The 11,771-nt window shown below is 56.7% G+C and overlaps 1 protein-coding gene across 1 annotated transcript in view; it reads right to left on the bottom strand.

Annotated features, from left to right (window-relative positions):
• LETM1 (leucine zipper and EF-hand containing transmembrane protein 1) overlaps nt 1-8,272 on the bottom strand; it is a 38,554-nt gene extending 30,282 nt beyond the window's left edge. The window contains exons 1-2 of the mRNA XM_007467899.1: nt 8,194-8,272; nt 4,210-4,270 (exon numbers count right to left, since the gene is read on the bottom strand). Coding sequence (XP_007467961.1) covers nt 4,210-4,270; nt 8,194-8,272 — 140 coding nt within the window. The remainder of the gene's footprint in view (nt 1-4,209; nt 4,271-8,193) is intronic.
• Between the last annotated feature and the right edge of the window lie 3,499 nt (nt 8,273-11,771).

The following is an 11,771-nucleotide window of genomic DNA, read 5'->3' as shown; positions in this document are numbered from 1 at the left end:
CCCGTGTCCCCTGCATCGGCAGGCGGACTCTCAACCACTGTGCCACCAGGGAAGCCCTAACTGCTCCTTTTATGCACGGGGAACACTGAAGGACAAGCAGGGATGGCCCACCTTGGCTCTGGCCTGTATGGGCGGAGACAGCTGGCAGATGGCACCCCCCGCCGGCCTCTCTTTTGTCCCGAGCCCCTCAGCCCCACAGTCAACACCTAAGCCAGGAAAGGTGGGTCCCTTGAACCCGCCCTGTCCTGAGTCCTACAGGCTGGGGAACAGCCTTGCCCAGGGCACGGCAGCACCGATGGTTCAGCCATTACTCTCTGTGCCTCAGTCTCACCTCTCAAAGCGGGAGATGATCATGTCCACACCTCCTATCTTCATCAAGCTTAATAATCCAGTTTTCCAACCCGGTTACCAAGGAAGCAAGTGGCTTCCTCGAGGTGTGATGTCAGCCACGAGGGGCAGCCAAGAGGCAAGGACAGAGACCCATGAAAACAGACCAAGCAGAGAAACATGGGACGCATCCAGCGAGGGCCATCAGGGCCCCCAAATCTGGCTGTCTTCACACATGTTAGAGACATTAGTAACCGTCTAGCCAGAGAGATTTAGCTATATTCAAAAAGCACAAAATTGCATAATCATTTAAAAATTTCCATCAAAACAAAACTAACGTGGGCACTGTTGCCTTTCCTCAGGGAGCTGGGACAGACGGCATCTTCGAGCAAACAGTTCCTGCTCTGCCCTGACCCACCAGAGCCCGGGCGTCAGCATCCTGGAAGTGCCTGCTCCCCTGACTGCCAACACGTGGGAATGTCCCTGTCCCAGGGGGACAGCATGCCAAGACAGCAGCCCGAGGCTGGGCCAGGGAGGACGCCAACCCTCCACATGCCCTCAGCTCCTCAGGGCAAACAGGAAACGGAAGGCGGGATGGAGCAACAGGCACTGCGACCCGGAGGGTGTTCCAGAGGTGCAGGTGTCCAGAGACAAGAGGGGACCCCACGATTGCCTGCAGGACAACATGCCCCTCAGCTGGGACCTGGAGTCCTCGGGGCCATAGGACACCCATGTGAGGGCAGCACCCGTCACCAGCAGCTCAGTATTTCCGCAACGAACTTTACACATGCTCCCGCCAAGGGAGACTTAAAAACAGAAGCAGCTCATCAGCTCAGGTTTTCCCACTGAATGCGGTTCGGCGCTTGCGGGGGTCTCAGAACCGCCTGCTGTTTTACGGTCTGACGGCTCATTCAAGTTGTGGGTGCTTCCTCTCTGCCTTTGTTTCTATGATAAGGGAGGTGAGAGCAGCTAGACAATGTCCACGATGTTATCCTGGATCAGAAACTCTCCCCCACTCACCCTTCAGGGGTCTGGACTGTTTCTATTAAGACTGAGATTGCAGGGCTTCCCTGGTGGCGCAGTGGTTGAGAGTCTGCCTGCCGGTGCAGGGGACAGGGGTTCGATCCCTGGTCAGGGAGGATCCCACATGCTGCGGGGCAACTAAGCCCGTGCACCACAAACACTGAGCCCACGCGCCGCAACTACTGAAGCCCACACACCACAACTACTGAAGCCCGCGTGCCTAGAGCCTGTGCTCCACAAGAGAAGCCACTGCGATGAGAAGCCCGTGTGCTGCAAAAGTAGCCCCTGCTCGCCGCAACTACAGAAAGCCCCAGTGCAGCAACAAAGACCCAACGCAGCCAAAACTTAAATAAATAAATTTATATATTAAAAAACCCCTGAGATTGCAAAATGACTGCTAAAAAAATCTAATACAGATGAGTACCACTTACAACCACTTATCTGTGTGACTCAAGATTTCTTACACTGTGCGATCAAAATAAAAAATAAAATTTCCTGGATGCTGAGACTGACATAAGACTTCAACTCTCGTCTATAATTCCTAATCTGAAGTGTGTGAGTTCAGGACGACAGCTTTACAGTTCTCACTGTTTCACTTTCTAAACAAAGTGTTTAACTTTCTAAACACTGTGAACTTAGAAAACACTAGAGTCTCTGTTTTTTGCTGTCGAGATGATGCGTGAATGACTACAGCTCTCTGATAACAGAGCTGGCTACTGAGATGAAAAAAACTGAAAAACTGAAGCAAACGCACTGGGAAGAAAGAGACAAAAAATCACTACTGTGCACTAGGCAGCCAATTAACTAAAACTGGGCTACCTTGCGAGCTAAAACAATCAACAGAGCTGTGTGAAGTGGCCAGGCACAAGAAAGTGTACCCAAATCAGTAACTTCCACGCCGCCAACAATCACTTCGAAAAGATAATGAAGAGCGAGCCCCCTCAACCCCACCAAGTACAGCACATCTAGGAACTGTCTTAAAGGCCGTGCACGTGGCCTGCATAAGGAACACGACAGACCCTTTTCCGAAAGAGGGAAAACAACTTACAGGTGGAAAGACCACGTGTGATTTTAAAAGTTAATATTCCCCAGTGATGTTATGGGTTTAATGACATTCCAGTTACAATCCCCAAAAGACCATCCTAGAATGGAAATAATTCAAAAGTTGGTCTAGAAGGACTGGGGAGAAAGGAGGCAGGGGAGGCCTGGCCCCCAGCAAGTGACAGGTGCAGACTGTCCCCTGCAGGAGAGGCAGGCACGCCAGCCCCGCAAGCGCCGGGGTCACTGACCCACGTGTGGCGCCTCCCCACCACCTGAAGAGCCAGGCCACACAGCAGAACTAACCTGCCTCAGCGCTCAGTACTTTAAAACCAGAGACTTCACACCAAGACCCAGACTTCCAGCTTCTCCTGAAAAACCCTGACAGCTGACCCTGCGGGACCACATCGTTCACGGCAACCATGACCGCACCCCCAGGTCACCGGTCACCCGTTTCCAGCCACCCACTGGGCCCCAAGCCCCTGAAACGCCAGCCGCCGATTACAGAGTTTACTTAGAACTCTGAAATCCAGAAAAGCACACTTCAGCAAGAGTGAAGATGTTCTACACTCATACGTTAACACCTCCACGCCACAAAAAGAGGTTTCGTGGCGACAAAGTCTGGTGACTATCAGGAGCCTAATTAAAATCAAAGCACAGAGCTGGCTGGGAGCGCTCAGGCAGCAGGTGGGGGCCTGCAGAGGCTGCTGCTGGGAGGGGCTTCTGAAAGTACTTTGTCATGTCCCCGCCAAACACTGCCCACGCGTCCATTCCCCTCCACGAAGACACCTGCTCATGGGTGGAAAGGCTGGGCCCGGCTACTCATTTTAGGACTGTATAAGAGCCAGAAAACTGGAAATACGCTTACACACACTTTTGCTTTAACAGCAATCCAGTTTTCATGTACAGCTTGTGTACTGTTTGTTTTAGGGAATTAAATCTGTCCCAGGTAGCATCCTCCAGAAAAGTGTCATAGTCAAGACGAGGCAACAAATCAACAATCTCAAATGAATAAGAAAATCCGAGGAGCCCACAGCTCTACGGACAAGGGGTCGTAAGGGTCCAACACTCTCACACAGGAAGGATCGGGCGTGTCAAGAGGCACGAGCTCCACTCCAGGTACCCGGGGCAGGTGGACCCGGGGCCGACAGCGGTCCGGGTGCCCCACCACACAGGTGAGGGAGTCAGGAGACTAAGCTGAGGGGCTGGGCAAGGATGATGGCTGGCGAGGAGAGTACAGCAGCCCTGCGGGAAGCTCAAGTCCATGGGTGACAGTGGACAGGGGAGTGTGGGTGCCACTCCCTCCAGGAAGCCCTCCAGCCTCTCAGCAGTACCACAGAGCTCCCACCACACTCCAGATATGGCCCCAGGACCAGCAGGGCAGGCCTCGTGGCCAGCGGTCCATCCACATGGCCTTCTCCGAAGGACCGAGCGCGGTGCCAGGGAGGGTTTGTCTGTGTGTTCACACGGAAAGCCGCTGGACATGGCAGCTGTGTGAGTGTGGAAGAGACTTGATACTGTACGCAGACTGTGGTTACCACTGCATGTTTCAAAAAACAGATACATAAGGAAAAAGACCAGAATAAAATACACCAAAAGGCTAATAATTTCTGTAACAGGTACTGGGATTATGAGTGTTTATTTTCCAAACATTCACTAACGTATGTGGTTACGTATTTCAAGATGAAAAGATACAGGTTTAAAAGAACAAAGATCAGGAATGTAGGCTCTACCACCTCCCCAAACCGAGAGTCGCACGTCACTTGAGCACTTTCAAGCCCCCTCCTTCAAACAGGCAGAGCGTGACGTTTATCTACTTACACGCAGCTCGTCAACCCCGCGGTGCTGGCACAACTGAGGCAGGCACGACCCCCCGCACGACCTGCGATGAAAACAGAAAAAAAAAAGTCAGCCTCAAACCAGGAGCTTCACACTGGCACCATCTTTTGTAGGCTAAGTCTCCGGAAGCTGAGTGAAGGCTCTGCCCCAGCTGGAACGCAGTGTCTTGGAGGCAGTCCCTGGGCGCACACACCCTACCTGGGGGCCCAGGCCCTGGCGGCCCTTCAGGCCTCCCCAGCTGGGACCACCCCCCACCAGCCCTGGCTGCCTCTGGCGGGCAGACGCAGGGCGCACGTGATCCCCAGCACACAGAGCAAGCCATGGCCCGGTCCAAATGTCCCAACACGCCCCCTGCCCACACGAGCGGTGGGGGCCGTGAGAACTGCCAGGACGACCGACGCCAAGAGTGAACCAGTTCTTGGATAAACAGTACTGAGGAGTGCGCGGCACGTTTTCAGGATTTTCACGCGCTTCTGACGCTTTCTCTAACGCTAGTTCTCAAGCCCTTCCTCCAGCTGAGGCGGATCCGCCTTCCTTGTTCCCCCAACAGAAGCCCCCCACCTCGAGACCTTAACTCAGAAACGGGCCCTGCGGCAACCAGACCAGCTGCCGCAGCGCCCAGAGCCCCCTGACCTGCCTGCCCCCCGCACGCCGCCCTGCCGGCCCCTTCCCATGCCCTCCCACTCTGAAGGCCTGCAGAGCAAACCCGGGGTGGGCTCCAGGCTCTGCCCGCCCCCCGCCCCGGCACAGAAGGTGGTGGGTGTGCCACCCCCTCCTCCTGAGGCCCTTCTGTGTCTCTTTCCCGACAACCACTCTGAACTCTGACCCCAGCTGGGTCTCCTACAACTCACTGCTACCCTAACTCCCCAGAGTTAGTCCTGGGCCCACAGATGGCCCCCCCACTTCAAACACCAGTTGCAAGTGGGGTCCCTAGGCTACCCACACTCCTGCCAACTACAAATTCAGGGTATCCATGACCCTCTCAGTTTTGATAATTTGCTAAAATGGCCCACAGAACTCAGGGAAGTACCCTATTCACTACTGCAGTTTATTATAAAGAATACAGATGAAACGCCCGATGGAAAAGTATACAGTGCAAGGTCTGCGAGAGTCCTTGGGCACAGGAACTTCTGTCCCCATTGACTGGCATGTGCCACCAACCCAAAGGCTCCCCAAGCCTCCCTGTTCAAGAGTTCCTATCTTCACTGCCTAGGCATGACTGATTACATCCTTGGCCACAGGCAACTGAAGTCCATCTCCAGACGCCCTCCCCTCCCTGGAGTCTGGGTGCGGGTCTGGAGGGTCCAATCCTCTAATCACAGTTACCCCATCAGCATAAACTCTGGGGTGTGGGAAAGGGACTTGTTATGAATAACGAAAGATATTCTTATCATTCGAGAAACTCCTAGGGTTTTAGGAGCTCTGCCAGGAGCCCACGGTGGGGCGAAAGAGGCCAGACTTACCTCTCCCTATCCCACACCTCCCCTAGCCCGGCTTCCAGCGCCCAGGCTCCTTGGGCTCTCCGCCCTAGGCTGCTCCAGGCGGGACCCTCCCCGCCCCACCTCCAGACCCTGCCCAGGCACTCCGTACCTGAACGCCTGTGGATACACGAGACCCAGAAGTCCGGTGGGCACCTCGCACTCGACAGCTCCAAGAACTCCCAGCCACCCCAGCCTGCTCCGCCCCCGTGCTCCCGTGCTTCAAAAATGGCCAGAGGCCGGGCCCTCTGCTCTCACACGCAGTCCTTGGCAGATCTGGTCAGCCCACCTCTACAAGTCCCAGCCCACTCCCAAGTCCGTGCCACACATAGCAACTTCCTCCCAAAGAGTACAGTGTGCAAAGGGCAGGAAGTAACTCTGGGGAAGACACCACCTTAGCCCAGTGATCAAGGTCAGCACAGCCATGGTCTTAAACCTGCAGGCACTCTTGACAGATGTGATGAGAAGGACACACTTCACCTCTGGGGTCTTCCTCCCCAAAACTCTTAACCCCAGTCTAACCATGACAGAAACATCAGACAAATCCCAATAGATGGGCATCCTACAGTATATCTGGCCAGTCTTCCTCAAAACTGTCAAGGAGAGTCTGAGAAACTGTCACAGCCAGGAGACCAAAAAGAAATGGTGACTAAATGTAATGGGGTGTCCTGGATTGGGTCCTGGGACAAAAAAAGGACATCAGAATAAAGTATGTGCAGAATAAGGGAAATCTGAATACACTGTGGACCTCGGTTAATAACAATGTATTAACGTTGGTTTACTGATTATGACAATGACCCAAACTGACGTAAGATGTTAATAATGGGGGAAATGTTCTCCAGAAAAGGGCTGCCACACCCAGCTGGGAGCATCATTTCCAAGGGTTCAGGGACTGGCTCCCCAGGGTCCAGCCCTGGGTCTTGCTGGCTCTGGATGCCCTGTAGGTCTTACAGCAAATCAGCCATCTGACCAACACGCAGCCCCTTAGTGTTTGTATAAAGAACAGTGCTAACTATGGGACACACCTGTGTTCCTGGAATGATACAACCACAAAACAAATTCAGCTGATTTTTAAACTGTAAACATGCTACAGAAACCTGTGTGGAGGGACTTCCCTGGTGGTCCAATGGTTAAGAATCCGCCTGCCAATGCAGAGGACACGGGTTCGAGCCTGGTCTGGGAAGATCCCACATGCCACGGAGCAACTAAGCCCGTGTGCCACAACTACTGAGCCTGCACTCTAGAGCCTGCGAGCCACAACTACTGAAGCCCGCGCACCTAGAGCCCGTGCTCCACAACAAGAGAAGCCACCACAGTGAGAAGCCTGCGCACAGCAACGAAGAGTAGCCCCCACTAGCTGCAACTAGAGAAAGCCCGCGCAGCAATGAAGACCCAATGCAGCCAAAAATAAATTAAATAAAAATTAAAAAAATATATATCAAAAAAAAAAAAGAAACGTGTGTGGCCAAAGTATTTTTATCACCATACTTAAGAGGCAAGAGATATAGAGAGCCCTGACAGCAGAGGGAAGGACTAAAAGCTGGACTGGGCACCCAGACTATCGTTCACACAGGAGTGCTTGCTGTTTCATGCCCTTCTGCCGGCTCCAAAGGTCTAAGCAGCTGATCAACCATTATTGTTAAAAAATGACAAGAACCGTGTTTTCCAGGGTGCCTTTACAAACTGTGAACACCTTGAAACACATAATTGTATTTGACAACCTCAATCTCATAGGACAAATAACAAGCCACAAACTCAGAAAGGTTAACGTAAAAAGAGACATGGAGTGAGGGTCACTGCAGGCACCCTACATGCGGGCCCCTAACAGCCCCGCGTTATGTGTGATCTTCGTGTCACAGCTAGGGTCACTGAGGCTCCAGGTACAGCGGGACCTGCCTGAGGCCACGCGAAAAGGCCTGGGGACCCTGCACGACGCCCGTAACACCATAAAGGTATCGGTCCCAGGAACGTCCGCCCTTCAAGCCGGCAAAGCCTGCTCGCCAGTGTGTGCCAGACCCCGCCGTGGCCCCCGCCATCTCTAGAGCCCCGAACGTGGCCCGAGGGCAAGAGTGTCCTCGCGAGTGGGCGCCAGGTCCACGGGGCTTAACCACGAGAGGAGCGCGGACACCGTCCCAGGGCTGGCTGTCAGCGCGCTCCCTTCAAAACTTTCCCAACCCCGCTCCCGAAGCAGCGGCCGGCGGCAGAGCGACTAAGGTCACGGCGCGGATGAGTCACACGCGGTCCCCGCGGGAAGCCACGGCCCGGGCGCTCCCCACCCCCGGCGACCGGCCGGCCAGGGCGGGGCGGACGGGCAAGGCCCCTCCCGGCGTGACCCCGGCTCCGGGCTCGGTCCGAGTGCAGCGATCCACCCAGCGGGGAGTCGCCCGGACCTGGGGGTGGCGGGGGGCCGGCCCCGAGGCCCTCCCCGGTCCGCCCAAGACGGCCCCGGCCCCGGCCCCGCGTCGTCGGCCGAGAGCCGGCCGCTTACCCCTCGGAGCGGCGGCGCGGGGCGGCGGGAGGCGCGCGGGCCCCCGGCCGCGGCAACTCCTCAGTAAAATGGACGCCATGTGCCCTGCGCGGCGGCCGCCGGCCTTCTGATGCTGCTGCTCCTCCCCCGCGGCGGCCGCAGCGCCTCCGCCCGCCCGCGGAAGAACGAGAACGGCGGTTGGTTGCAGGCGACGGGCGCTCAGCTCAAGGACCCGGCACCGGCGTCGGCCATGCTCCGGGGCCGACGTCCGGTGGCGCGGGGCGGGGCGGCGTGGCCGCCGCTCCCATTGGACCCTTAGGGCGCCCGGCCAGGTGAGGGGCGGGCCCGCGCCGCCGCGGACTGCCCGTCCCGGCGTGCCCCGGGCGGCTGCCCCTGCAGCGCGCTGCATTCTGGGTCGCGGCTCGACGCTCTGCCGAGTGTGCCGGCTGCAAGGACTCGGGGAGCCGGCGGCGCATGCGTGCTGGGCCCTTCCGCGTCTGGGCGGCGGCAGCTGCGTAAGGCTTGGCGTGCGGCGGGACGGAGACCCGCACCGACTGGCGGCAGATAACTCCGGGACGTTTGGGGACCGTCCCCGCCGGGGGCTGAGGGGCGTCGGCGGCCGGGCCTCTCTGGCCGAGGCCCCGGTCGGCCTCCGCCCCGGGCCGCCGCTCGCAACACCGAGGGCCCCGGCTTACGGGCGGCGCCCCCAGTGCCGCTCACCGCTCGAGCGTCTGTCCCCGGGCGGGAAAGACCCGACAGCCGTCATCTTTGAGCCCCACCTTCCCCTTCCCTAAATGCGGTCAGTTGGTCGTGGAGGGTCGATGAGGTGACGCAGGGAAAGCAGGCTGGGGGAATTGGGGGCTCCTGGGGCCCCGTGGTCGCCTCCCCAGCAGGTCACGCCCACCGGCCTGCACCTCAGTCCTTCCCCGGGACTCCCCACCCTGCTTCCCACCCCCCGGCCTTTGCCGCTCTCAGGCCCTGCTCCTCCTGGAAGTGCTTTGCAGTCCTCTCGCCCTCTGCCTGTCTGTCTTGTTCGCGGATGTGACCCCAGGGCACTGCTTGGCGAGGTCCTGCACTGCACACTCAGCGCGCATACGTGTTGTGCGGTGCAGGAGTGTGGAACTCCTGATCGCAGCAGGCGCCCGTCTTCAGGGGCTGCCTGGATGGCAGTCTCCCTAGGAGGCTCCCGCAGCACTAAGCCCTCACTGGAGGAAGTAGCCTGCCTGCGGTGGTTTTCCTGAACTCCCTGAGCCAGAACTGCCAGGTGCTGGACCGGGATAGGCCTGGAGTCCCCGCCTCAGGTGGCGCCAGTCAGTGCAGGGCGCTTTAAAGATGACATGAAGTCCCTGTATTGGCCCTGGGCAGTGAGCGCTCTAGACTTAGAATGCAGGGCTAGTCTAGGCTCACAGATGCCTGAAACCCACGCCCCCACTGCCAGCAAACCAGAAAGCCAGGCTCCTACCTGGCTTTATGAGCCTCGGAAGAGGGAGGGCAAGGGGGGGGTCACAAGGAAGGACAGTCCTTGGGCTAGGACTGAGCCAGGGCCAACAGGCGCTCAGGGTTGGACAGGACGGGACTTTTAATGTCCGAAGTGTAGGAGTATGCTGGTCTTAGTACTAGTAACTGACATTAGCCCTGAGCTCCTGAGGGCTCTATCCCAAAGCTGCCGAGGGGCAGAGAGGGAGGCCCTACAGGGGGCCCGAGGATCAAAACTGGTCCCTGATAATACTAAAGGGTTCCAGCTGGCCCGAGACAGGGCAGAGCAGGAGGCAGTGACCGACCAATGGGCATGAGTGTCCGTCTGTTTGCAGGACTTTGAATAGCAACACTGCTCACTGCCCTTGGGTGACTCACCCCTGCCCAGCCAGGTGGGGTGGGAAGGAGAAACCAAAAATCGGGTCTTCGTAGAGCGGTGAGGGTGCTGTGTCTGGGGCTTCTGGGCAACCTGGGCAGAGTGGAGTTTTAGAGAAATTCATTTTTCAGCAATCAATAACTTTATTGGGTTTCCTGATTATCAGAAGAACATATGCTCACTGTAGCCATTCAGGTCTATAAAAATAAGTATAAAGAAACGAGTAGAGGGCTTCCCTGGTGGCGCAGCGGTTGAGAGTCCGCCTGCCGATGCAGGGGACGCGGGTTCGTGCCCTGGTCCGGGAAGATCCCACATGCCGCGGAGCGGCTGGGCCCTTGAGCCACGGCCGCTGAGCCTGCGCGTCCGGAGCCTGTGCTCTGCAACAGTGAGAGGCCCGCGTACCGCAAAAAAAAAAAAAGAAACAAGTAGAAATCTGGCATCCCGCTGACTTGCAACGCACACCCTTAAAGCGACGAAAGGCTGCCTTCCTGCCCCACGTCCCTTCATGCAAGAAGAACACAGTACAAGAACGCAGAATCATGGTGCAGCGAGTTTGTTTTAAAACTATGAACTCTTTCTGCCTTTTTTTCCCTCTCTTTTTGGGGGGCTCCCTTTTCCTCTCCTCTGTGCTCCCCACATACTGTACATAAACGTCTATAGTTGCTGTGCATTTACACAAGTGACAGAGTCGAGAGAAACAAGGTGGGATGTCCAGGAGCACAAATGCCCCAGTTAGGGAGGTTAGAGAATCAGGTTAGGAGTCAGGTTAAGGAGTCAGGTTAGAGATCACGTAAGGTTAGGGATGAAATTAGGGACCCGATTAGGGGGTTCAGATTATAGATCAGTTTAGGGAATCAGGTTAGGGGTCAGGGTACCAGAGGAGGCCTGGGCAGGGCTGTGTGCTGTGCTCCAGCCACGCCTAGGTGCAGGGCAAGCAGAGCTGGACTGGACCATGTTGGGGTTTGGCCCAGAGGTGTGATGAAGGAAGAAAGGGACAGTGGGGTCAAGGTGTGTGTGCAATAGGGTGGCTTATATAAGGCTTGATCAGGAAGCTCAAACTGGGGAGGAGGGGAAGGGGGAGAGAAGGTGGAGGCGGCTTGGGACAGTGGAAGGTGGCAGGATTATCGGCCTGTGGCGCCTGCTGGGCCTGAAGGGAGTTTGGAGTGGGGTACCAGAGCAAGTGAGCTGGCCCGAGAGGGATGCTTACAACAGGGGTGGTGGGCGTGGCTTGAACCTGTGGGCTGAGGCAAGGGGTAGGGTGTGAGCCCAGAAGAGCCTGAGGTGAGGCTGGAGGGCAAGGTCCTTGAGGATAGGGGCCAGGTGCCTCTGAGCACCACGGGGACAGGCATGCCTTCCCCCAGCAGCCTCAGCCACGTTGATGCACGGAGCACCCTGATCAAGCGAGATGGTGGCTGTGGGCTGGGTTGGGAGGGACATGCATTTGAGCCTTGAGAACCCAAGGATGGGGTCCATGGACCAAGGTTGCGCCTACTGGTTCCTCGCAGCAGCACCCACCCTCTCCTTGCCTCTTCATAGCAGAACCCTGGGTTTACTGAAAAATCTTTTTGCAAACTTTTAAAATTAAAAGTTTTCGTGTTAAAATTAAAATTAATGTTACTTCAATGTGTGTGTAGTGAAGTGGCCACGTCCCAGGTGCACAGTCTGAAGCGTTTTTCCACTGTATACACACCCACGCCGCCCTCACTCCAGTCAGAGCAGAAGGCTGCCAGCCCTCCAGCAGCCTCCC

Source organism: Lipotes vexillifer, unplaced genomic scaffold, assembly GCF_000442215.2.
Source record: "Lipotes vexillifer unplaced genomic scaffold, Lipotes_vexillifer_v1.1 scaffold966, whole genome shotgun sequence".
Taxonomy (NCBI): domain Eukaryota; kingdom Metazoa; phylum Chordata; class Mammalia; order Artiodactyla; family Lipotidae; genus Lipotes; species Lipotes vexillifer.
This window is presented reverse-complemented; position numbering and strand designations above follow the sequence as displayed.